The sequence below is a fragment of the Vulpes lagopus genome, chromosome 20, assembly GCF_018345385.1.
Source record: "Vulpes lagopus strain Blue_001 chromosome 20, ASM1834538v1, whole genome shotgun sequence".
Lineage (NCBI taxonomy): Eukaryota > Metazoa > Chordata > Mammalia > Carnivora > Canidae > Vulpes > Vulpes lagopus.
In genome coordinates, this window is record NC_054843.1 from 11,275,918 (window position 1) to 11,301,214 (window position 25,297).

At 44.4% G+C, this 25,297-nt stretch overlaps 1 protein-coding gene across 1 annotated transcript; it reads right to left on the reverse strand.

Annotated features, from left to right (window-relative positions):
* Positions 1-670: 670 nt before the first annotated feature.
* IFNAR1 (interferon alpha and beta receptor subunit 1) lies at positions 671-23,303 on the reverse strand. Its single transcript, XM_041735099.1, has 11 exons — positions 23,117-23,303; positions 17,731-17,854; positions 15,291-15,469; positions 13,383-13,540; positions 13,129-13,267; positions 12,080-12,221; positions 8,741-8,940; positions 8,487-8,644; positions 6,423-6,573; positions 5,125-5,270; positions 671-3,978 (listed from the first exon to the last, which is right to left on the reverse strand). The coding sequence occupies exons 1-11, from the start codon at positions 23,187-23,189 to the stop codon at positions 3,739-3,741; spliced, it is 1,710 nt and encodes a 569-aa protein (XP_041591033.1). The 5' UTR covers positions 23,190-23,303; the 3' UTR covers positions 671-3,738.
* Between the last annotated feature and the right edge of the window lie 1,994 nt (positions 23,304-25,297).

Sequence of the window (25,297 nt, forward strand, 5' to 3'; positions counted from 1 at the left end):
CTGCTCATCCTCTAAAATAAATAAATAAAATTTTTAAAAAAGATTTTATTTATTTATTCATGAGAGACACAGAAGCAGAGACATAGGCCGAGGGAGAAGCAGTCTCCTGCAGGGAGCCCGATGTGGGACTCAATCCCAGGACCCTGGGATCACGACCAGAGCCAAAGGCATATGCTCAACCACTGAGTCACCCAGGTGCCCCCAATAAATAAAACTTTAAGAAAAGATGTGTCCAGATGGCAGGAGAGATGAATTTACATGTGGGATTGGGGTGTGTCCTTAGAAATCTCTGAGTTTATTCTGAGAAGAAATATTTCTAGAAGGAAGGCAGTTGAGTTCAGGAAAGCAGAGTATGCACCACCACTGCAAACTCATTTAATAAAGGCTGTGCTCCATCCAAGTCTTAAGGTGAGGTTGTGAAAAGGAAAAGAGGAAAAAGAGGTTGTGAAAAGGAAAAGAGGGTTGTGAAAAGGAAAAGAGCTGCTGGTCCAGGAGCTGGGGGACAAGACAGCTGCAGTGGTGCCTTCAGGATACTCAGTGCCTGATTTTGGAACATTTGGCCCAGGCGTTGGCCCCCCTCTGCTTCACAAATTGTGAAGGCACCCATTGTAGCACCTTTTGTATATGCAAGTTTATTAAGCCTAAGCATGACAACAACAAAATAAAAGACTTCTGGTCTCAGTGTTTATTATATAAAATTGTTCACAGCAATAGGGTTGAAGACAAAAACACAAATACAACTTTACTGCATAGAAACACTGAACACATGGTTTACATCCTTCCGCAACTCAACTAACACACAAACACCGTCAGAAACAACCATTTGGTTTCAAACTGCAGATTTCACACATTCGATAAGGATTTTCTATGCAACCTCCATGAGCAATGCAGTGCAATTCTGTAGATGCTGGGGATACAGCAATGAATAAAGGAAAGTCCTTGCTCTCATAGAGCTTCTGGTCTCATGGGGGGCAGACAGATACCAGACAAAAAACAAACATACAACATGTCATGTAGTCATAGGAAGGAAGGGGGAGGAAGGAACGTTTCTGTACACTCAGGATTCTTAAGAGCAGTTTGGGGCTGCCTTTTAAAGGCCGCAGGTTGGGGAAGAGATACAAACTCTAAATTATATTTAAAAAACGAGTTCATAGGTTATAAATCTCTGGTCAGATTCTACAATTCATAGCTCTGAGTTACATTCCTAATTTTTGAATTAGAATCTATACTAGTAAGTACTTCATGAAATCCTAATGGAATATGACCCACGTCATGTGTGAGGGCAAAGGTGGGTATAAACATGCGTGGATGTGTTTACACGCCCATGTCACTATTTACATGTATCTTTAATCTATAATAGATTACATGGTTGTAATGATACACATCTTTGACATAGATTTTTGATTCTATTCAGCCGCTCCAAGGACTATCCGTATTGTATTTCTGAGGTGGTTTCTTGGTGCTCCTAAGTACAGGATTATTTCCAAGTAAACTATTCTTCAGAAACAACACTTAATGCCTTATAAGCAAGCACCTCCTGATTATGCTACATGTAGACCATAATGAAGAATGGAAATGAAGTAGTTTCATGTCTAGAAGACAAGGCAAGAATGAAGGGGTTTTGTTCACTGCTGCTGAGATGCTTGTTCCCTGAAAAAACCAGGATCTTCAAACCTGAAGACATCCACTCCCACATCTTGGGGACCTAACGATTTCACTGGTTTCTTCTTCTTCTTCTTTTTTTTAAAGATTTTATTTATTTATTTGACAGACAGAAAGAGCATGAGCAAGGGGAGTGGCAGGCAGAGGGAGAGGGAGAAGCAGGCTCCCTGCTGAGGGAGCCTGATGTGGGGCTTGAACCCAGGATCATGACCGGAGCAGAAGGCAGGCACTCAACCAAGCCACCCAGGCGCCCCTCACTGGTGTCTTCTGATTCTAGTATCTAAGATTCCCCTCCTCCACACCCCACAAAGGACATCGAGTGTGAAGCGGCTTCTTGCCTGGACCTGCGTGCTGGATGGGACCACTGCGTCAGCACCGTCTGAGAGTTGGTGGTGGTGGTGGTGGTGGTGGCGGGGAGGTCATAACATGCTCCTAATCTCTTCTTTAAAGAAGCAAATTTCCACAGACGGGGCCTTTACAAGTGGAGAGCCAACCCAGAAGGTCTGCTTGAAACTAGACGTCTCTGGGCAGAGTGATCAAGAGGTGGATGTGTGGGGTCACCTTCGGGATTTTCCAGCAGAGACCTGTGTTGTGGGATCCTCAGGGCTCCCTGATTTCCACTACGCTCTGCTGGAAACCAGGGCTGCAGGTCCAGGAAAGCACGTGGTGTGCTCTCCGGAGCTGTGGGTGTGCCGAGGAGGTGCTGCCCTGGGGGAGCTGCTTGCCACCTTTTCTTCCCTACACGTCAACCTGGGACCTCAGCAGGGACTACAACACAATACTGGCCATAGGTTACGTCCATCCTAGCCTGCTGTGATGAAAATTCCTAGACTTCCTATGAAGGGGGGAATCTCCATGAATAATTTAAAAATACATTACAGGTGGCCTTCGAAAAACGTTATGTGATTCTTAAAATTGGGTTTCCCTTCCAGTTACATTTTCTTCCTCACCTTGATAATAAATTTTCGCTTTCTTGAGTGTGTATGAGCTGGGCAGGAGGGGTACCTGAATACTGCCACATGGTAGAGAGAAGCTGGCCCGGTACGAAACATGACACAGGTAAGTTACATGTCAGTTATACCTCAATAAAACTGAGAAAGAAAGAAAAAAAGAGAGATACAGATGAGCAACCTCACAGCATGTTAATCATTAAAAGCTGATTAGACACATTCCTCTTATTTTTCACTGAAGTCCTCTGCTTTCCTCCTCTTGATTTTATTCTTCTTACTATCCTGTTCTATTGGTAGTATTTTCTGGTCCCAAGACTTCCTGTATATACTGCAACTACCCTCTACATACTTCCTTATCTTAAAATATTACAATCACTTCTCTAATTAGGCCATTTTCCCTTTCTCTGTAACTTCAGTGATTGAAATTCGAATCCGAAACCTGTTCTACCCGGTTGGGAATTAAGTTATGAGTCAGGAAGTATTAATGCGTATGAAAAGATCACCTGGTTTGAATCCTAAAGCACCAAAGGGATAGGTGATTGTGATGGAGAAGCCCAGGTTTTGGGACAGGGTTCCCCTGAAAATTGTAAGGATCACAATTTCTGGCACCTGTGGATGTTTTCTAGATTAAGCTATTTTTCAGAAAACCAGTGGTAACGGTATTCAGCTTTTCTAAAGAAATTTCCTAAGGGCTTACATATACTTCAGTGTCAAAAGTGTCTAAATACCTCCTGAAAAATCCTGAACTATAAAACTGAAAATGGAAGACGAATCAGTGACACAGGCAGATCCAGGCATAAAGTGACGGCATCACTGGACAGGAACACAATTCCTCTGTGTGCTTTGCCACAGTGGTACTTGAGATGTCATGAGACAGACCGAGAACATTTTCTGGGATTTCACTCATTTCATCAGATGGGTCCACTGTCTTTCAAGCCTCTGCACAGGGAAAAGAATACAGAAAACTTCTGTCCAACAAATCAGTGCTTGCCTGGATTTAGGACCTGTGACCTGAAGACGTTTCCCTTCCCGAATAAGCCAGCATCCTCTGGCTGGTCAAAGCAAGAGCTCAGGTTTCTGGTGTGGCTTCCATGGAACTCCCACGTCTTTCAGGGCTCCCTTCTGGTCACTCGCTTTCCTGTTGCAGGAACTCTTCGCTGAATTTGCTTCCACCGCTTTCATCTTCATTCGAATAGTTTCCCGAATCCTGACTCGTTTGGGAACTGTACTTTTTGTGATCTTCATCAGTTTGATTAGTTTCTTCTACTGCAGAGATAGTGTTCGTATTTTCAATGATAAAACACCTTTCCGTTTGCTCCTCGGATGTCAAAAGGAGGAGATTCCAGAGCGGTGGCTCCGAAAAATACTAATTTAAGAAAGAGAGAAGAATAGGAACAGAGTGTTTAAAATAGTAATGGTTTTTTTTAGTTTTAACAGCATCAGTTTCTTACATCCACTACTGAGAAAAGGCTAACCTCTTGGTGTTCATATGAAAAACCAGTTAGGAGCCTCTGGATGGCGCTTAAAACCTTTAGAATAAGCCCCTTCCTAGGATGGTCATGTGCATCTTGGCACAGTCTTAAGGCAGGTAGGTAAGAGGACCCCAGAGGGGGGCCAAGGAGCACGGGAAAGGAAGGAAACGCGAGGTACATTGGGGCTCTGGAATGAGAGAGTTGCTCTGGAATGAGAGAGTTGCTTTTGAAAAAAAAATTTTTTTAAGATTTTATTTATTCATGAAAGACACAGAGAGAGAGGCAGAGACATAGGGAGAGGGAGAAGCAGGCTCTCCATAGGGAGCCCAATGCAGGACTCGAGATCATGACCTGAGCCGAAGGCAGATGCTCAACCACTGAGTCACTCAGGTGCTCCTTTTTTGAAATTTTACCAAATAAGAGCATTAGTTCTAGTTCTCTTAAGTGATCTGTTCAAGTTCATAGAGTTAACATATGCAAACATATAGCAGTTGATCAACAATTCAACTTTGGGTCTTGCTAGCTCCAAAGCTGGAGCTCCAATTGATACTCTCAAGGCAGGCAGCCTGAACCCCCGCCCCCACCCCCCGTCCCCCGGGCGAACACACCAGCCACAGGCTAGGTCCTGGGCTTAGGTCTTTGTCATTTAGTGCTTTCATGAGATATGCCAACCTCACTGGGGTGCCAAACATGAGCCTGTGAGGTGTCCCAAAAGGAGGCTCATGTTCTGTTATTTCATTTTCTGTGATGTCACCCACAGAACGTACTGATGATGAAGCTTACGGCTGTTGGTGAATACCCAGCCTTTCAATGGTAAAACAAATTCCAAGGTAGCCAAACTGAAGAAAGATACGAGATTCACGCCAAACCTTACTATTCCACATGACATGATATTAAGTGATTGTTTCTAAAGCCAGTTTACTGAAAGTGAAGAAAATATCCCAGTCTCTACTATTTCCCCAATATTAAGAAAGTGTATATATTCTGTTGAAATCAGATTCATTTTAAGAAAAATCCACCTGTTGACAAAAGTCACATACCTCATCTATAGTGGATGGAGGTTTACTTGATGGAAAGAACACATAACTGATACATCTCAAGAGAAGTTTCACAACATAAATGACAACAGGGATGGAAAATATTGCAGCACAAATTCCAGCTATGAGCCAGGTTCTAGAAGTATTTCCTAAAAATAAAGTAAGTGATGTTTAGCATCGACATAGGTTTTGACACACAAAAACATTAACGGCTGACAGTCTGTGTGGGCAAAATATAGCCATGTGAAAGGAAAGGTAACAATCTAAAGGTAACATGATACACTTTAGAAATATTTCTGGTAACACGGAGCATACAACAGCTGTAGGCAATGCATTCCCTTTATCATCTATCTATCTATCTATCTATCCATCCATCCATCCATCCATCTGTAGGATCCACGCCCAATGTGGGGCTCGAACTCATGACCCTGAGATCAAGAGTCTCACGCTCTTCTGACTGAGGCAGCCAGGCATGCCCCCTGGCCCCTCCTTTTTAGGCAGTGCATTTCCATTCATTCATTCATTCATTCATTCATTTATTTATTTATTTATTTATTTATTTATTTATTTTAGTGCATTTCCATTTAGAGTGGCCTGGCAAAGGAAAGTATACAATACTGACATATAGCTACCCATGTGCAAAGTGTTCTCTAGCACTTCCGTGACACACAACTAGCATAACTAAAACCATTCTGTGACTAATCAGCATCTCGAAGTCAACACTGGAAATTGCAAAATACAAAATGGGGCTTAACCATTCCCACAGAACAAAATTCACAATTGAACTAATGAAATGATTTCCACATAATTACATAAAAAATTACATAAAAACAAACAAAAACGACTAAAAATAGTCTTATTAAATATTAAAGAGTAATTATTAAAGGCAATAAATTATGTGGGTATTGGATGAAGTATTAAGCATTCAAAAACATGGAATCGTGCATTAAAAATATTTTCTAAAATAGAAAGACAGCCTGAAAGTCTACTTTTGTTTTTTTTTTTTTAATTTTTATTATTTATTTATGATAGTCAGAGAGAGAGAGAGAGGCAGAGACACAGGCAGAGGGAGAAGCAGGCTCCATGCACCGGGAACCCGACGTGGGATTCGATCCTGGGTCTCCAGGATCGCGCCCTGGGCCAAAGGCAAGCGCCAAACCGCTGCGCCACCCAGGGATCCCTGAAAGTCTACTTTTGATTCATGTAGCCCATGAAGAAAATATTTTGCAATTTTCAGTGAACTGAAGTATTAGAAGTCCAGTTACATTAAAAGAAAGAAAGATATAATCAAAGATTCTGACCTGGTTTTGTTTTCTCGCACACAGTATCACTAAAACCACTGCTTTTATTCCACTTATCATCCTCGATGAGTGCTCTGGCTTTGACACAATATTCAGTCAGCGGTTTCAATTTAGAAAAAGTAAAATCAGTTTTTTTCTCCCGAATTTTTCTCTGTAAAAAAATAAGTAGATCATTGATAGACTTTAGTCACCTTATGAAATCGGAGTTGGAACATCGATTTCCTAAACTCTCCAAACATTGTCTACGACTGGCCTCTCCCAACCACTTAGTTGGTGTAAGTTTAAGAAATATACATGCTTTGGACGACAGATTATAACCCATGTCAAACTTAAAAATGCTGCTTCCCCAAAGGAATATGGTACATTCCCTTTTTAAAAAATATGATACATTCCCAAAAAAAAAAAAAAAAAAAAAAAATATGATACATTCCCAAGATAACTCTAATTTATAAGTAACTGTTGATCGGTATTTATTTATCTATCTATCTATCTATCTATCTATTTATTTATTTATTTATATTTTATTTTAAAGATTTATTTTTTCATGAGAGACACACAGAGAGAGGCAGAGACATAGGCAGAGGGAGAAGCAGGCTCCCTGAAAGAAGCCTGAAGCGGGACTCAATCCCAAGACCCTGGGAACATGACCTGAGCTGGAGACGCTCAACCACTGAGCCACCCAGGTGCCCCATGTTACTCAATTTTTAACCTTATAAACATCCTTAAAAAAAAAAAATAGAGTTACTATGACTACCATTTTAAAGAAGAGGAAATGAAATTTCAGAGAGGTAAAGCACCCTGCCTGAGGTTACACAACTTGGTGGGCCTGAGGTTACATAACTTGGTGGATTGAGACACAAATTTAGGTTTTCCTGATGTAGGGACAACTGAGAGCTGGCTGTAATTCTCAATGGGCTAAATTATACTTTGGTTACAGTGCATTCAGACAGTTAAAAGGAAAAGTAGCCCAGTCATTCTAATTTTCTTAGATTTCCAACAGAAGAGGAAGTCATTTATAGAGTTTACCCACTCAACAACACAAGGTTTTTAAAGGTTGATTCCTTGATTGTAATTCTATAGGGAAATCACATGGATTGTCCAATGTTGTGTATTGCCTTTGTCTGTGGTTTTTGGATTTGAGTGGTTTTTTTTTTTAAGATTTATTTATTTATTCATGACAGGCAGAGAGAGAGAGAGAGAGAGAGGCAGAGACATAGGCAGAGGGAGAAGCAGGCATCCTGCAGGGAGCCCAATGTGGGACTCGATCCCAGGACCCCAGGATCACGCCCTGAGCTGAAGGCAGACGCTCAACTGCTGAGCCACCCAGGCGTCCCAAATTTGAGTGTTTAAGCCTCTGTTTCTTAACTCTTTTTTCATGACTCCCCTTGCCAAAGGGTCCTTTTTAGAAGACTGTTTTCAAATCCTTCCCCTTCCATGAAATTGAATAACAAGGGACAGGATTTGGTGCAGCAAAGCAGAGCTCTGAAGTATGCTCTCCTCTTGGAGGGCCACGAACCAGAGTACCACCTGAGACTCTTTGGCCTCCTCCAGGTACCCCGCCCCCAGGGGATATCTGGCAAAGTCTGGAGGTTTTTTTGGTTGTCACCACGGGGAGGCAGTGCTACTGGTGACCAGTGGGCAAAGACTGGAGATGCTGCTAAGTATCCTATAATGCACAAGACAGCTCCCACAACAATCGTCCAGTTTGGATGTCAACAATGTTGAGAGACTCTGCTTTAGATAAATCCCAGGAATCATATTAAAAATGCAAATTCCTGAGTTCCATCCCAGAGATTCTGATTTGGGTAGTAAGAGGCACAGGGATCCAAATGTTGACAATAAATCCAGGGCCCAGATGCAGGTGATCCATAACTATGCTATAAAACAAGGAGAGATGCTAATATTCTTTATGTTGTAAATATCGGATTTGATCCCAGTGTCTTTATTAAAGTTTAAAAATTTCCCAACATTTAAACTTCAAACTTTGTCTCCCCAAATCCTAGTTATAACCCTAACATTACAAAACTTTCACTATGTAGTTGCTGTTTTTTTTTTTTTTTTTACCTCAGCATTTGAAGTGTTTTCCCAAAATACAATTTCATAAATTAGTGGGAAATTCTGGTTCACAGGCTTGTTTTCAGACTCTTCTGGAGCACTGATATAGACCCGCAGGGAAACATCATTGGTGGATTTCATGGTAATGACCGGGGGCAACAGGGTAACTAGAAAAAAAAAAAAAAGGTATAGACATAATGATCAACTTGGAAAAAATGTGAAGACTTCATAAGCACAATCTGAAGTCACAAGAACTGGCTTACTTTGTAACTGAGCATCAAATTTTTCTTCTTTAGACCAAACGGATGTGGTATTTCCATCAGATGCCTGAACACGGATAAGGTAAATTCCCTTTCGGAAAGTATTTTGAGGAAAGACACAGTGGGTTGTGTGGACAGTTTTACAGCCTGGTATTTGTTTCCATTTACCTGAACTGTCCCCAGGAATCTTTTTTAAATAGGCACTTCAAAGACAAAAAAAAAAAAAATGTATTACAAACATAGTAGTTCAATAAATATTTATGAAGTACCTAGAATATGCTGGACACTGAGGGGTTAAGGTTACAGAGGGAAGAAATGGTCCCCACCCTTGGAAAGCAGATCGTACAGGGCAAGAAGCACACCTACAACACAAGAGAACCAAACCCCTTGCTCTAAGCACATGTGACAAGGCGCAGGTGTGCTAGAGCTGCCCAGGGCCAGCCCACAAGAACAAACAGCTGAATTTTCAGGAATGTGCCGGAGCCAGTTATTAAAAGTCGTTATTAAAAATTAAATTACACAAACTTACAAAGAAATAGTATTAAAAATAAAAGATGCGGGCAGCCCGGGTGGCTCAGCGGTTCAGCGCCGCCTTCAGCCCAGGGTGTGATCCTGGAGACCCGGGATCGAGTCCCACATTGGGCTCCCTGCATGGAGCCTGCTTCTCCCTCTGCCTGTGTCTCTGCCTCTCTATCTGTTTCTCAAATAAATAAATAAAATCTTTATAAAAAAAAAGATACTGATGGGTCAGAAGCATCGGTGACAACCTGGATCAAAACTCATGCTGTCCTAATTCTTTCACTACACTGTATTGTCGATGCTCCAAGCTATTTACGTCTATTGGATCTCTAAGGTGGAAATACTCTACAATGCGAGTCCTCATGAACATTTCTTCCCAATGCCAAGTTTGGTGACATCACGTTCAAGCTCGAAAGTGTTGAAAGTCACCACAATAAAAACAAAACAAGATGAAGAGGTGATCACAGTAGGAGTATTTACATCATGAAAACTGGCAAAGCGCTACATATCAGGCTTTTTTTTTTTCCTTCTGGAAATCCAGCTGTGAAGCTTAAACACCAATGGATAAGTGTCATAAGGGAGATATATGCCCAGTGTGGTAAGAGCGAGTCTAAACAGAATACGGGCACCTGAGCGTGAAGAGGTCAAGTAAACTGCTCAGCAACCAACAGCTCAAAGCCACTCAGTTCCAGCCTGGAATGTGTAAGCCTCCTAACTGGTTCTGTCTTTGGCGTCTCTGTGGTCTATGTACCACGTGGCAATCCTCACCCTCCTTGAATACAGACCTCATGCTGCCTATCCCTCAAAGCAAAATTCCAAATGGCTGGACCCAAATGCCTATAGGAGAGTCTGAGGCCAAGCCCAATCTTATCCTATTCTACTTACTCAATTTTCTCATTCATTGCTCTCCCACACCCAAATGTTCAACCGTTCTCAAGGTAGGTCTTCTTCCACATGGTAGGCAAAATTTCAAGATGGCTCACAAGGTTTCCACCCCTGGTGCACATGTTCTGCGTAATCCTTCCCCTTGAGTGTGTGCAGGGCCCATGAACTCTTGACTAGGTGACATTATATGGCAAAAGTGCAGGGATTTACAAATGAGAGGAAGGTCTCAAATCAGTCGACTTTGAGTTAATCCAGTGAGACTGAGCTGGATGGACCTGACCTAATCAGACAAGCCCCTGAAAAGAGGGGTCCAGGGATCAGAGATTTGTCTCTCCCTGTGGCCCCCAAGAAGCAGGCCAACGTAAGCTGTACAGCTTGGAGAAATGAATTCTTCCAACCACCACCTGAGCGTAGGAGAGGACGCTGAGGCCTGTACGAGACCACAGCCCAGCCTGACTCCTTGCCTGCAGCCTTGTGATACCCTGAGCAGAGGGACCAGCTAAGCCATGCCTGGTCCCCCGACCAGAAGTCACTGGGAGATAACAGCACTCTGTAAGCTGCTAACTTGCTGGTAATTTGTTACAGAGCGATCTCTCCCCCTTGCCTTAACCTAACATTATTTTTATTTTTCAAGATTTTATTTTTATTTATTTGAGAGAGAGCATGAGCAGGGGGAGAGGCAGAGGGAGAGGGAGAAGCCGGTTCCCTGCTGATGCGGGACTCGATCCCAGGACCCTGGGATCATGACCTGAGCCGAATGACCACTGAGTCACCCAGGTGCCCCTCTATTTTTGATTTCTGTAACCCTTATGCCCTGTAGACCACTCCTCAGCCCCAAATCACAGCCTGCCAGGCCATCTCAGCTGCCTGCCTTGGATTTCGGGAAGCACGTGTCGTATTCTGTTGTAACTTTACCATCCCTAGGATGCTTCATACAGGGTGCCAAGCACCCACAAGAAACTTCGAGACCGGACACCTGAAACCCCTTTCCCTCCCTGGTCTGTGGCCCTCAGACTCCACATACTTCTGAGAGGGAGGTATAGGCAAGAGATGACTGCACAGTTTCCTGGTGAGTCGGAGCTTACGGGCACAGGAACGCGTTTCCATTCCACAGTGAACAGGGTCGAGTCCACCAGAGCGGCCCCCACTGCCCTTGGCTCTCCGTCCACTTCTGGCTTCTCTCCCTCTTCTCACTCTTCCTTTCCTGCCCTTGCTGGCATTGCCGCTGGTCCCTCTTTTCCTTTGCCCTCGGCAGGGCCTTCTTACCCATCCCCTGCCTCCCCTCGATTTGCCTCTTTACCGGCCACAACTTTCCAGCCAACACGAACTACGTGCAGTGCCCAACCGCTTCCACGGTGCTTGGACATCCTACCTAGTTGGCTAGAACGCTGTTCTCTCCAGCTTTCCCTATTTCCCGCTGAAGCGATCACTCCAAAGAAAACCTTCCCAAACCACTAAAAATCGTCAAGAAAACAGGAAGGCTAAGTTGGAATGGACTGAGGTCATCCCAAGGACTCATGGGAAAAGGGAGTTCTGAAGGTCAGGGTCACCTGTCAATTACTCCAGACTGAGGAAATAATAAGACACACATAAAGAGAGGCAGACTTAAAAAAAAAGAAAAGAAAAGAAAAGAAAAGAAAAGAAAAGAAAAGAAAAGAAAAGAAAAGAAAAAAGCAGTAAGTCCACGAGATCTTATTAGAAATATGCCCACTTTACAACAAACGAAGAGACCAAGGCCCAAAGAGACTAAGGGATCAGCTCAGTGTCACTGGTTAGTTAACCGCAGAGTCGGGCCCAAGAGGAAACACTGGATGGTACAATCTCCTGAAGTACAATCTCCTGAAGCAGTCACCTGTGCAGAGAGCTGTAGGGGGCCGAAGCCCAGTGCAAGGAACCCTAAGAAACTGGGCAAAGGGACACTCATGGATGAGAACTTACTAGAGCCACTGAGCTTGGAAAGTCACATTTGGACGCGCGTGACCCCATTTCACACTTCCATAGGGGTAATCCCATCTAAGAACAAAGATGTGGTTTTTAGCATCAAGCCGGATGTTTTCTGGGGGAGGCAGTTTATTTGCAACTAGAAGACAGAGAATACAGAGAAAAGCATACATTTTTACTTGAGTGAGAATACATGGTAAGGGTTCTTTTTTTTTCTTAAAGATTTATTTATTTGAGCACGAGAGATACATGGGAAGAATTCTTAACAGCATGGGCAAGAAAATAAAAGGCTTACACATGAGTTACGGTGTAGGTTTACACTATGGGATAGTATCACCCACTAAAAAAGAATGGGATAGGGGTGCCTGGGTGGCTCTGTTGGTTAAGTGTCTGCCTTCAGCTCAGGTCATGATCCCAGGGTAATGGGGTCAAGCCTCGCGTCGGGCTCCCTCCTTAGTGGGGAGTCTGCTTCTCCCTCTCCTTCTGCTGCTTCCTGTCCCCATCTCTGGCTTGTGCTCTGTCTCTCTTAACTAAATAAATAAAATCTTAAAATTAAAAAAAAAAAAAGAACATGATAGATCGTATGTGCTGACATATAAAGAGATCCTCAATGTAATAAGTTAAATAAGTTGTAAGATATATCTAGCAGGATCCCATTTTTTTATTTTTAAAGATTTATTTATGAGAGACACTTAGAGAGAGGCAGAGACACAGGCAGAGGCAGAAGCAGGCTCCCTGAGGGGAGCCCGATGTGGGACTCGATCCCAGGACCCCGAGATCATGACCTGAGCAGAAATGCTTAACCGACTGAGCCACCCAGGCGCCCCTAGGCAGAACTTTCATTACTGTTCACTTGAGACAAAAATCCCAAATACTGTGATTTTTTTTTTTTTTTTGCTTATGTAAGTGCTATTGTAATGTTTTTGTTTCAATATCTATTAAAACCATCCTATAAACGTCAGCAACAAAGGCCAAAACCGCCAACATCAAGAGACTGCCCACCTGTATATATAGTTACGGAATCTACAGCAGAACTTCCTCCTTACCTGGGGTCTTTATACAGTGCACAGGACTATAGATACCGTTTTTTCTCGGCAAAAGTCTTGCTTTAACTTTTAAACAGTAAGTGGTCTCTGGTGAGAGATTATAAATTTTATCTCTGGAGTAAACAGTTTCAGTCCTTCTCTAGAATAAAACAAATAGAAGACTGCTCTTCAAAAAAAAAAAAAGAAGGTCAAAATGGAGAACAAATTCATGTCTTTTTTCTCTCCCATTAAACAGAGGTACAAAGAACGCTTACTTCTCCACTTGAAGAGTTTTTCCAGATATCTAAGCTGTAGGTAAAGCTGGAGCTATCCAGAGCCCACATGACACTGTCTCTCACTCCAGGCAGGGAGATGTTTATTATGATTGCCTTATCTTCGGCTTCCAAACGTACTTTTGGGGGACCAATCTGAGCTGTAAAGAAATGAACACATTTATTTGATCACTTCATTAATAGAGGGTGGAAACATTCAGGGATCCACTCAGGGTACGCACTCTCAAAGTTGATCATTCAATGTGTTGACAGAACGGATGCAGGATTTCAAGGAAAAGGGATGCTAAAAGTGACTCCAAGGCTCTTGGCGCTATCAATGAAACAGGTGCCATCTGTAGTGGGGATGGAAAATTAGCTGCAAGAGGAGCAGGTTTGGAGTGGGAAATCAAGAGCTTTGTTTGACCTGATGACTCAGACACCCAAGCAGAGATGGTGACTAGAGAGCTGGTGATACAAGTGTCAAGGTTAAGGGAAAGGAGTGGGGCTGGAGATGTAAGTTTGAGCTTTTCTCAAGGGCACACAGATTGGAGGGACCGAGGGTAGAAAAAGAAGAAGTAGGACAATCCAGCCCTGCAGTAATCTGGCACCGAAAGGCCTGGAAGGCCTGGAGAAAGGGGCAAAGGAGGGAAGGATGAGCAGGAAAGGAGCTGGCAGGGATCAGGGCCCTGGAGACCCAGAAGTGGATGGGCTTCCAGTGATCACTGTGGCCCTACAAAGGTTCTGAGCCAGAGGAGGGCTGGGAAGTCTCTTGGCATTGAGGAGGGCACCAGAGTCCTTGACAGGAGTGGTTTCTTTTCCTTTTTTCTTTTTTTTCTTAAGATTTTAAAAAATATTTATTTATTTATTCATGAGAGACACCGAGAGAGGCAGAGACACAGGCAGAGGGAGAAGGCTCCCTGCGGGGAGACCAATATGGGACTTGATCCCAGGACCCTGGGATCACGACCTGAGCCAAAGGCAGACGCTCAACCACTGAGCCACCCAGGTACCCCAACGGGAGTGGCTTCTGTATAGTGACAGGAACGGAGGGCACATGCACAGGGCTGCAGAGGGAGTGGCAGGCCAAGAAGTGCCGAGAGGGACAGAGATCATCCTTCTCAGGGGTTGTGATAGAGGGCTGGGATTCCCAACTGTTTAATACTCAGGACCCCCTCAAACTCAGAGAAACTGAGGGTCTGAAAGAGCTTTTGTTGGGGATCCCTGGGTGGCTCAGCGGTTTGGCGCTTGCCTTTGGCCCAGGGTGCGATCCTGGAGTCCCAGGATCGAATCCCACATCAGGCTTCCTGCATGGAGCCTGCTTCTCCTCTGCCTGTGTCTCGGCCCCTCTCTCTCTGTGTCTCTCATGAATAAATAAATAAAATCTTTAAAAAAAAAATGAAAGAGCTTTTGTTGATATGGATTATGTCTTTGAATATTTAGCACAGAAAATGTGAAAACTGCTAACATTTTAAAATATTAATTCGTTAACAGGTAATAATGATAAGCCCACTGTGCCGTAACAAGTATTCGTTATAAAAAATAACTCTATTTTCCCAAAACAAACATAGTGAGAATAGTGGTGCTGTGTCAAATCTCGTCCCATTACTGTCTTAACAAAGACGACAGATGTTATCTCACACCCACCTCTGGAAGTCACCCCACCAGTCTTCCTATGATCCATCAGCCTCTGGAAAACTCCAGAATATTTTTTATATTCTTTTAAAAAACTCTATACTCATGGAAAAGGGGCAGAGAAGTCTTGGAATTATTATGAAAACAGTTTGGCTTTTTTTTTTTTTTTTTTTAAGTGGGAGATTTCACATCACGCACATGAGTGGGCTTGGGAAGTGAGCCCTTATGGTAGCAGTTAACGAGGAATATTCTGTAATTCAGCTGGCAACTTCCTCTTACCTTTTTCAAATAGGGTGAATGAGTCAATATTATGCCACGGAGAAGTGTTGTTTCCTTCCTCTGCTCTTAGACGCAATTTAACTTTGTCGTAAACGTTGAGCTTGAGTGAAGAAAAGTCGCATGTGGTGTTGGCAACAGACTGACACCCAGGCAATTTTAACCAAATATCATTTCCAAGTCTTTAAGATAAAAAAGCAGATGAACAAATAAGCAAATGTATAAAAATACAAAAGACTGTCAGACATGGTTTCTGTTTACTAAAAACTGAAGCTATTATAAAGCTAGGCTAAGTAGTTATTCTATTTGAGTTAATGTCCTGTTAACATTTGAGTTGCCATGTGGCACTCTTGTTCAGCACATACATACCAGGCTTTTATTTATAACATGGAATAACTCTGATCATTTGTTTTAAAGATTTTATTTATTTATTCATGAGAGACACACGGAGAGAGGCAGAGACACAGGCAGAGGGAGAAGCAGGCTCCTTGCCAGGAGTGTGATGCAGGACTTGATCCCAGGACCTGGCATCACACCCTGAGCCAAAGGCAGATGCTCAACCACTGAGCCACCCAGGTGCCCCAAAAGGGTTACTTTAAATAAGAATATCTGAAAAAATCTTTGTTGTACCTAAAAGAGTTGTTTATTTTTTATTTTGAAAGATTTTTTTTTTTTCTGGGACGCCTGGGTGGCTCAGCAGTTGAGCATCTGCCTTTGGCCCAGGGCATGATCCCGGGATTCAGGATCGAGTCCCACATCGGGCTGCTTGCAGGGAGCCTGCTTCTCCCTCGACCTGTGTCTTTGTCTCTCTCTCTCTCTGTGTCTCTCATGAATAAATAAATAAAATCTTTAAAAATAAAAAAAAGATTTTTTTCTTATTTGTTAGAGAGAGAGAATGCGAAAAAGCAGGGGGAGTGGCAGGCAGAGAGAGAAGTAGGCTCCGCACTGAGCAAAAGAGCCTGATGTGGGGCTCCATCCCAGGACTCTGGGATCAGGACCTAAGTCAAAGGCAGATACTTAACCAACTGAGCCACCCAGGTGTCCTTAAAATAGTTGTTTAATAAGAAAATTCTGAACTAAGGCAAAGAATGAAATGGACAAAATTCAAAGTTCAATTTAAACATTTTTTTTTTTTAAGATTCTATTCATTAATTCATGAGAGGTAGAGAGAGAGAGAGAGAGAGGCAGAGACACAGGCAGAGAGAGAAGCAGGCTCCATGCCAGGAGCCCAATGCAGGACCTGATCCCGGGTCTCCAGGATCAGGCCCTGGGCTGAAGGCGGCGCTAAACGCTGAGCCACCCGAGCTGCCCCTAAACATTTTTTAAATAATGATTTTATTTATTTATTTATTCATGAGAGACGCACAGAGAGAGAGAGAGAGAGAGAGAGAGAGAGAGAGAGGCAGAGACATAGGCAGAGGGAGAAGCAGGCTCCATGCAGGGAGCCTGATGTAGGCCTCGATCCCGGGTCTCCAGGATCATACCTTGGGCTGAAGGCAGGCGATAAACCGCTGAGCCAGCCACCCGGGCTGCCCTCAAAGTTCAATTTAAAGAAAATCTCTAGAGATAAAAATTCTTAAGTGGCTAATTAAGAGAAAAAACACGTATGTATGTATACAGATGTATACACATGTGTACACACACACATACAGACACAAATGGCTAAAGCTGCGAGATTATTAACAATCGACTAGAAAACAGGAGTGCCGGGGTTGTGGTTGAAGTGGGGAGATCCTGGTTCTGGAGGTCCTACACCCTGTTTTTTCACTGCCCAATTCCTGGCCGCTGTTTCTTGGACAGAGATCATGGTTAGCACACAGGGCCCTGACACCCAAAGCAAAGCACTGCACTTCCTGAGCTGTGTTCTTCTGTAATCCTTTCTTCTGCAACTCCCTGCTTGCCCAGCCTCTTGGCAGCTACGAAGTAGAAAGTGCTAGGGAGAAGGCATAAACTCTAGAAAAAGAGTTTGTGGAAAAAGAGGATCCAATATGCTCATGTTAATAAATTGTATCTAAAATTAAAATCTTGTATACGATGGGGAGAATTGAAAAATCCTGACCATCGGAGAACTGGGGGGCTATTTCAAGACCACGGATAGACCTTTTGGGGTCCTCTTCCATATCCTCAAGACATGTTCTAGTTCGGACCCTAATTTATACTCAAAGAAGGTGGAGCATCTAGAAGAGAGAAGGTTGGGCTGTGGTCTACACTACAGAAGCTGTCTGCCATCCTCATCCCCCAAATCTCTTTTGCTACAACACCCAAAGGTCAAGTGGATGAAGTCTCTATTTGTAGAAATGTAAGCTATAAACATTACATAGACATAAAGTTTCTGTAAAAGATAGAAAAACCAATTGTTTCCCAAATCTGAGAAATAAACGATGGTGTGGCAATTTTTAAAAAATTTCAGGTGATTCTTGCAAATCAATCAATAGTCACATACGTTTGATAATATGCTGAAAAGGTCACATTCCTGATAGACGGGTTGCTCCTGTTCCACCTTAGGATAAAGGTATCATCAACGATGTAGACCTCTACATTTTGAGGAGATTTTAGAGTTGTTCCTCCTGGAAATAAAGAAACAAGACAGAAGACAATCACATGTACACTGTAAATATTCTTAAAAATATTGTTCTTCCTTTCACATCACTGATTAAAGAATGAATACATTCATATATAATAAAGTACATGCAAAAATCTAAAAAAAAAAAAAAAACACCCTAATGATTGCTCTCAGCACAGGGAGGCTGCTAATTATTTATGTAATCTTTGCTTTTGAGAGAGCTGGAAAGAGGCTGAGGTGTTTGTTTTGTTTTTTTTTTTTTTTTTTGAAATCTATAAAAAGTAAGCCTTCTATGTCCTAAGTATCTCAGTAAAGCTGGAAAAAATAAGGAAAGATAAATCAGCCTTATCTTTTAATTAAAAGTCTCTTTACCCAAGACATACAAAACGCTAATTCGAAGGAATACATGCACCCCTATGTTCATAGCAGCATTATTTACAACAGCCAAGTTATGGAAGCACCCCAAGTGTCCATCAACTGATGAAGGTTCAGCCATAGAAAAGAATTAAATCTGCCATTTGCGATGACATGGATGGAATTAGAGAGTATTATGCTAAGTGAGATAAGTCTGTCAGAGAAAGACAAATACCATATGATCTCACTTATATGTGTAATTTAAGAAACAAAACAAATGAGCAAAGGTTAAAAAAAAAAAAAAAAAAAAGAAAGGCAAACCAAGAAATGGACTCAACTCTAGAGAACAAATTGACAGTCACCAGAGGAGAGGGGGCGGAAGGGAGGGGGGAAATGGATGAAGGGGATTAAAGGCCATACTCATTGTGATGAAAAATAAAACAACACCTTCCACCTGCAGATAGATTACAACTCATCTGAAAGCTCAGATGACAGCTGGCATTTTTTAGCAATTAAGGTTAAAAACGAAAAAAGGAAGAAATTGTCTCTGCATAAAAATTTTCTTTGGTCTTAAAAGTGATGTAAAAGATACAAGGTTTCATGGTTTAGTGGCCTCAGTTTGGTTTCACATCCTATATTCATGCTTTATGTATTCTGTTAAAGAATGGAACAGGTGAGATTTCAAAGTCAACAGCCATACACAGAAACAAATATTCACATGACAAAATCGAGAGAGATGAATGTTTCTTATGTCAGCCAAGCACTGTAGGAACTCATAAAGGTGTTCATATTAAGCCCGAACCCTTCTGATTACTTTTAAGGACTTCCAGTCCCCAGTCCAGAGATCTATTATTTCTTTTTCTTTCTTTCTTTCTTTTTTTTTTTTTTTGAGATCTATTATTTCTTACACTTCGAGTATGAATCTTCCCTGAGTTTGATGTCCTCTCTTATTTTTCCCTTTTGGCTTCTTCCACCTGTGTTTTTCTTCCTCTCTGACCATTACCTAGATCCAGCTCACATTGGACCCCTTACAGAAAGCCATCATCAAGGACTTCAGCTCATGCTAACCTTGCTCTTTCCTTACATGCTGTAGCACACATCTGTACCCCTCAATTTCACACTAAAGCACAGTACACGACACAGTACCTGACATCTACTAGGATCTCAAAACTTGCTGAAAGAAGATGTTTCAAGAGAAAACCAGCAGTTTCTTTGCATTAAACACAATCTCCAATCAGATTACAAACTCCTTGAGGACAGTCTATACAGCTGCATACTTAATCTGCATTTTTCTTTCTTTTTTTTTTATGATAGGCACACAGTGAGAGAGAGAGAGAGGCAGAGACATAGGCAGAGGGAGAAGCAGGCTCCATGCACCGGGAGCCCGACGTGGGATTTGATCCCAGGTCTCCAGGATCGCGCCCTGGGCCAAAGGCAGGCGCTAAACCGCTGCGCTACCCAGGGATCCCAATCTGCATTTTTCAGAGTTCTCAGCACAGTGGTGGGGTTAGAGGAGTTTCTTCATCACAAAAGGTTGATCTTTCACTATGACAAGCTACAATTTTTTTTTTTTAAGATTTTATCTATTCATGACAGACACAGAGAGACAGAGACATAGGCAGAGGGAGAAGCAGGCTCCCTGCAGGGAGTCTGATGCGGAACTCGATCGCAGGACCCTGGGATCACACCCTGAGCCCAAGGCAGATGCTTAACCGCCGAGCCATCCAGGTGCCCCAATAATCTAAACTTTTTAAAAGGCTGGCTTTTACATTTATTTATCTCTTGTTCCTACAATACGTCCTTTGTTTTTGTCTCAGGGCAAGCATGTTCCCTCCTTGTAGACTTTCAACCATAGGCGTCCTTATGTAGAACTTTTTTTTTTTTTTTTTTTTTTTTTAGATTTTATTCATTTATTCATGAGAGACACAGAGAAAGAGAGAAAGAGAGGGACAGACAGAGGGAAAAGCAGGCTCCATGCAAGGAGCCCGACATGGGACTCGATCCCGGGTCTCCAGGATCACACCATGGGCCAAAGGCAGGCACCAAACCACTGAGCCACCCAGGGATCCCTAGAAATTTCTTTATTGGTACTGCTCACTCTATTTTCCAGCTAGAGATGTTATGGTATGGAGTCCAAAGGGAGAGGAGCTGAGATAACATTTTCTGAAAACTTTATTTTTATTTTTTATTTATTATTTTTTGGAAAACTTTATTCTTAATTTGGGAGCTCCTCATTGAGTCTCCCCTCCTTCAACTATCTTCTTTACATTTACTTGCTTGGAGACTTTCCCTTATTCCACTTCTCTAAACTTAATTCCCATTCCATTTGTTGTGATTTTATAGTTTCTATGCAGCTACGGGTCTATAATCCCGTAGCTGGGTTTATAGGAATCAACCAAAGGTGTGATGGCATTTGTCATCTCTGGTCTGGACTAGTCTAATTCCAGTAATTCTGGGCCTTGAGACAGGGAGAGGAAATCTGATGGTGGTAGAACCAAGAATTGCCTCTGGGATGCCGTCGTTCAGCTAAAGAAAGGAGACTGCAATTTGGGGCATCTTGGCATTTGGGAGACCAACAGATAACTGACTGATAAATGACAAAGAAATAGTTATTAAACAGTGTTTTCGATTTCACAGATTTTGTTCTGTCCGTATTACCAATATCTGTTTGAAAATAGTCTATTTCACTTTGTAGTGTCTAAGATCTATAAATGGGCACTTGATCCAATACTCCCACTTACACAACTGGTTGCTTCTAACCTTTCACATTCCTATGGATGATCAGAAACAATTTACTGTCTCTCTCTTTTTTTTTGTAAAGATTTTATTTATTTATTGATGAGACACAGAGAGGCAAAGACATAGGCAAAGGGAAAAAAGCAGGCTCCCTGCAGGGAACCTGATGCCAGAATCGATTGTGGGGACCAGGATCACGACCTGAGCCAAAGGCAGACGCTCAACCGCTGAGCCACCCAGGCATCCCGATTTACAGTCTTTTAAAGTCTGACATAAATCCAGACACATCCGTCCACACAAATAAAAATGTCCTCCCGTATTTTGTTAATTTTCTTAGGCCAGGGTCCTAGAATTGCATTCACTAGGTTGGAAAGAAGGAGTATTTTTATGACTTTGAAAGGGAGCAACATTAGGATCTCCAGTTCTGGTCAACATTTCATTTGGTTTTGAACATTTTATTATTCCTTTGAGGAATAAAAACACATTAGTTAATTGAATGATAATGAGGAACTTAACAGTATTGATGGATAATTGAGAATTTAAATAGTTTAACCTTTAGGAAAACAGACAAGTCTTAAGCCCAGGGCACTGCTGCCAGATTCCCAGGGTTTAATTTCCGGTTTGGCCACTGGCTAGCTGTATGGCCTTAAGCAAGCTACTCAGTGTCTCCGTTCACCTGTAAAACGAGGATAACAATGTGTAGCTTTTTACAGAAAACTAAATGAGTTTATACCTTTAAAGCACCTAGATAATTGCTTGGTACACAGTTAAGCTGTGTATAACTCTAATACAATGCTAGCTGTGTATAAAGTTTATTTTAGCAGCCCTCCCCTAATTTAGATTAAAATAAGGATCTTAATGTACCTCCTCCAGAAATGCTACTTTCACATGGGAATTCTGGGGGAAATTCTTTTTATTTTTTTGATTTTATGTATTTATTCATGAGAGACACACAGAGAGAGAGAGGCAGAGACATAGGCAGAGGGAGAAGCAGGCTCCCTGCAGGAGCCCGATGTGGGTCTCGATCCCGGGACTCCTGGATCACGGTCTGAGCCAAAGGCGGATGCCCAACCGCTGAGCCACCCAGGTGTCCCGAAATTCGTTTTATATTACAGCACAATGAGCTGAATACAAAAACTTCAAGAACAAAAGACTTCAAAGAGATTACCATGGGTTATACCAGGACCATCGTACCCATCTACTATATATACTATATTTATGGAAGAGTTTGAGGAATAGGATACTCTTGTACCACATCAGGGTTTGCTTTTCTATGCAAACAGGGATTTTGAACATATTAGGCGGCCTCACTGACCCCTTGGATTCCTGCCCTGCGGTGGTGCTAGTCTGTCTTTCTTTCTTTCAAGATTTTTTATTATTTACTTATTCATGATAGACAGAGAGAGAGAGGCAGAGACACAGGCAGAGGGAGAAGCAGGCTCCAAGCAGGGAGCCCGACGTGGGACTCGATCCCGGGACTCCAGGATCGCGCCCTGGGCCAAAGGCAGGCGCTAAACCGCTGAGCCCCCCAGGGATCCCCTAGGCCCTTTTTCTCACTGGGTGCCCCCTCCTCACTACAGAGTCAACCTTTTAATAGTTGCCATCCCCACCCCCCACCGGCTCCCTAGTTAAGTATTAATAGAGGCAGCAAACTGGCCTGATGGCCCCAGACTCTGTTTCTTGGCCGCGCATTTTTCTTTGTTACTTTGTATTAGACTCCACGAAGCCTTGAAGGCAGAGAAATTCCCGCAATCCCGGCCTCTCTCTAACTGTCACATTGAGACAATGTTTCAGGCACAGCAACACTGTTTCGCGGCTAAAGCCTCGTTTATTATTTCAGGGTCCAGCCGAGCTCCCGGATTCCCGGGAGAGAAGCGAAGTGGACAGGACAGGACGGCCGGGCTCGCCCGGCGCGGCGGGGGTGGAAGCCCGGGGGGGCGGGGGGTCGCCGCCGGGGACCGGTGCGCAGGCCCGCAAGCCAGCGGCGCGCAAGGATGCTCGGACTCGGCGACCGCCCGCTTTCGGGCCGAGCGATGCGGCCCCGCACCCGCCGAGGTCTCCGCAAGGACCCCGGGAGGCCTCCGCGCGGTCTCCGCCAGTCCCTTCCCCGGACCCCACCGCCCAGCCCCTCGCCCCGCCCCGCCCCGGGCCTGCGCCGAGGCCCCGCGTGTCTGACCTGCGGCTGCGGGCGACATCCACGGCGCCCCCGCCACCAGCACCACGGTCGTCGCGCCCAGGAGGGTGAGCATCGTCCGGGGCCGCCCTGGCCGAGCAAGTCACATCCTCGGGCACCTCACGCGAACCCGGCGACGCGGGGCAGCTCACCCTCGCAAGGGCCGCCCCCGCTCCTCCCCTTCCGTCCTCCCCTCCCCCCTCCCCTCCCGCGCTCGCCCCGCCCACCGCCCCGCCCGCTGCGGGCAACACCCACGGCGGCCCCGCCGCCAGCACCCGGGGCGTCGCGCCCAGGAGGGGGAGCATCGTCCGGGGCCGCCGCTGGCCGAGCGAGCCCCATCCCCGGTCCCGTCCCGCGGAGCCAGGCGGCGCGAGCTAACCCTCGCGCAAAGGCCGCCCCTCGCCCCCGGCCCCGTCTCCCACCCTTCCTTCCTCCCTCCCGTCCCCACCCCTTCCTTCCTCCCTCCTCTCCCCTCCCCTCCCCGCCCCTCCGCGCTCACCCCGCCCTACGAGTCCTCCGCGGGGGAGGTGGGGGGAGGCGGCGGACCGCGCGTGCGCGGCGGGGACCGGGTGGCGCCCCCCCCCCCCCCCCCCCCCCCGTCCTTACCGCCAGTCGCCGCCCACGGCCGCCCGCCCCCTTCCAGCAAGGCCACGCCTAGCGGGACGCCTGGGCCCCGGCGGGAACCGGGCGCGCGCTCCCCGGGGCCTCGAGCCCGAGGCGAGGGCCGGCCCCCGCCCTCGGAGCGCGGCGGAGGTGGGGCGCCGCCCGGCCTCGCATCCCCGCGCGGTCGCGGACACGGAGGGGCGGCAATGAGGAAGCCGCGAGCCGCCTGGCGGATTCCTGGGTGCAGAGCGCCGTGAGCAAGGGCAAGAGCGTCCGGGGCCCTGGCTGCCGGGGCGACCTGCCCGAGGTGCGCACGGGACCGGTGGAGAGTCTCGACGGTCTCCAGAGCTCAGGCAGTTAGGGTCCCTTGCCCTTATCAGTAAACAGTTGGGGTCCACCCTTCAGATCGTTCTTTAAATGCCCGAATCATAGATTATGGATGGTATTGAAATACGCAAAAAGAAGGGATGAGATGAAACAAGCAATCGTGCTTAGCTGTTAATTACAACTAAACAATATTAATTATCGATCGTCATAAAATGGGTATTTGTAGAGAACAAGGCACTTGGGTTTTTGCCTTATAAACAACTTTGGGGGATGATTTTTTTTTATTTTTTTTAAGGATTTTATTTATTCATGAAAGACAGAGAGAGGCCGAGACACAGGCAGAAGGAGAAGCAGGCTCCATGCAGGGAGCCCGATGTGGGACTCGATCCTGGGACTCCACGATTATGCTCTGGGTGGAAGGCAGGCGCTAAACCGCTGAGCCACTCAGGGATCCCGGAGGTATAATTTAAATATCGTGAGATTCACTCATTTTAAGTGAAAAAGGATGTTTGGTGAATAATGATGTTAGGCCTCATTATTTTTATTTATTTTTAGAAATTGACAGCACTTGTAGGGGGGAGGGGCCGACATCCAGGAACAGAGGCTCTCAAGCAAGCCCACCCTCAGTACAGATCCCGGGGACAGGCTCCATGGAAGGATCCCTGAAATCTTGAGTGAGCAGAAATCAAGAGTTAGGTGCTTAACCCCCTCAGCCACCCAGGGGCCCCAGGCCTCATAATTTTTTTTTTAAACATTGGCTTATTACTTTGTTATTCAACAAATTTTAGGTTTAATTCTGAGTTTGCCGGTGCCTTAACAATATGATAGAAGGAAGACTATCCTATGAGAATATGTGGGTCGAATGGAAAAAGGAAATTCCTGGTTGCACTTAGTAAATTGTACATATTTTAAAAGATTTTCCAACAACTTTCTGGCTGATGGTTTTAATTGAAATTTCCATTTCCTGCTGTCCAAAAGTTGCTTTTGCAAACTACTGGGAATAGTTTGCACTTCTGTCTTTAGAACGTGGGCCCCAAAGAGTTCATGGATGGGAATTTTCCATTTGAAACACTTAAAAATATGTTGGCAGCCCCTCCCCCTTCTTTAATGGCAAGGTAGAGTTTTTTACAGAGGCACACAGCACTTTTGGCAACAAAAATCACATCCATATGGAAATAATCCGGATGTATTTTAAAATGGAAGAGTTCTATGTGGTGTATGCCTATATCATTTCTTTTTGCTCATAATAAGCAG

Bases quoted from the DNA above. Each gene is read 5' to 3' on its own strand.
- IFNAR1 (XM_041735099.1), bottom strand. From the start codon at position 23,189: ATGCTCACCCTCCTGGGCGCGACGACCGTGGTGCTGGTGGCGGGGGCG. The intron at 8,941-12,079 runs GTAAGTTCTCAT...TTGTCTTTGAAG, and splicing joins TTCCAAGCTCAGTGGCTCTA to TGCCTATTTAAAAAAGATTC. The intron at 5,271-6,422 runs GTCAGAATCTTT...CTTTATTTTTAG, and splicing joins GTGCGAGAAAACAAAACCAG to GAAATACTTCTAGAACCTGG.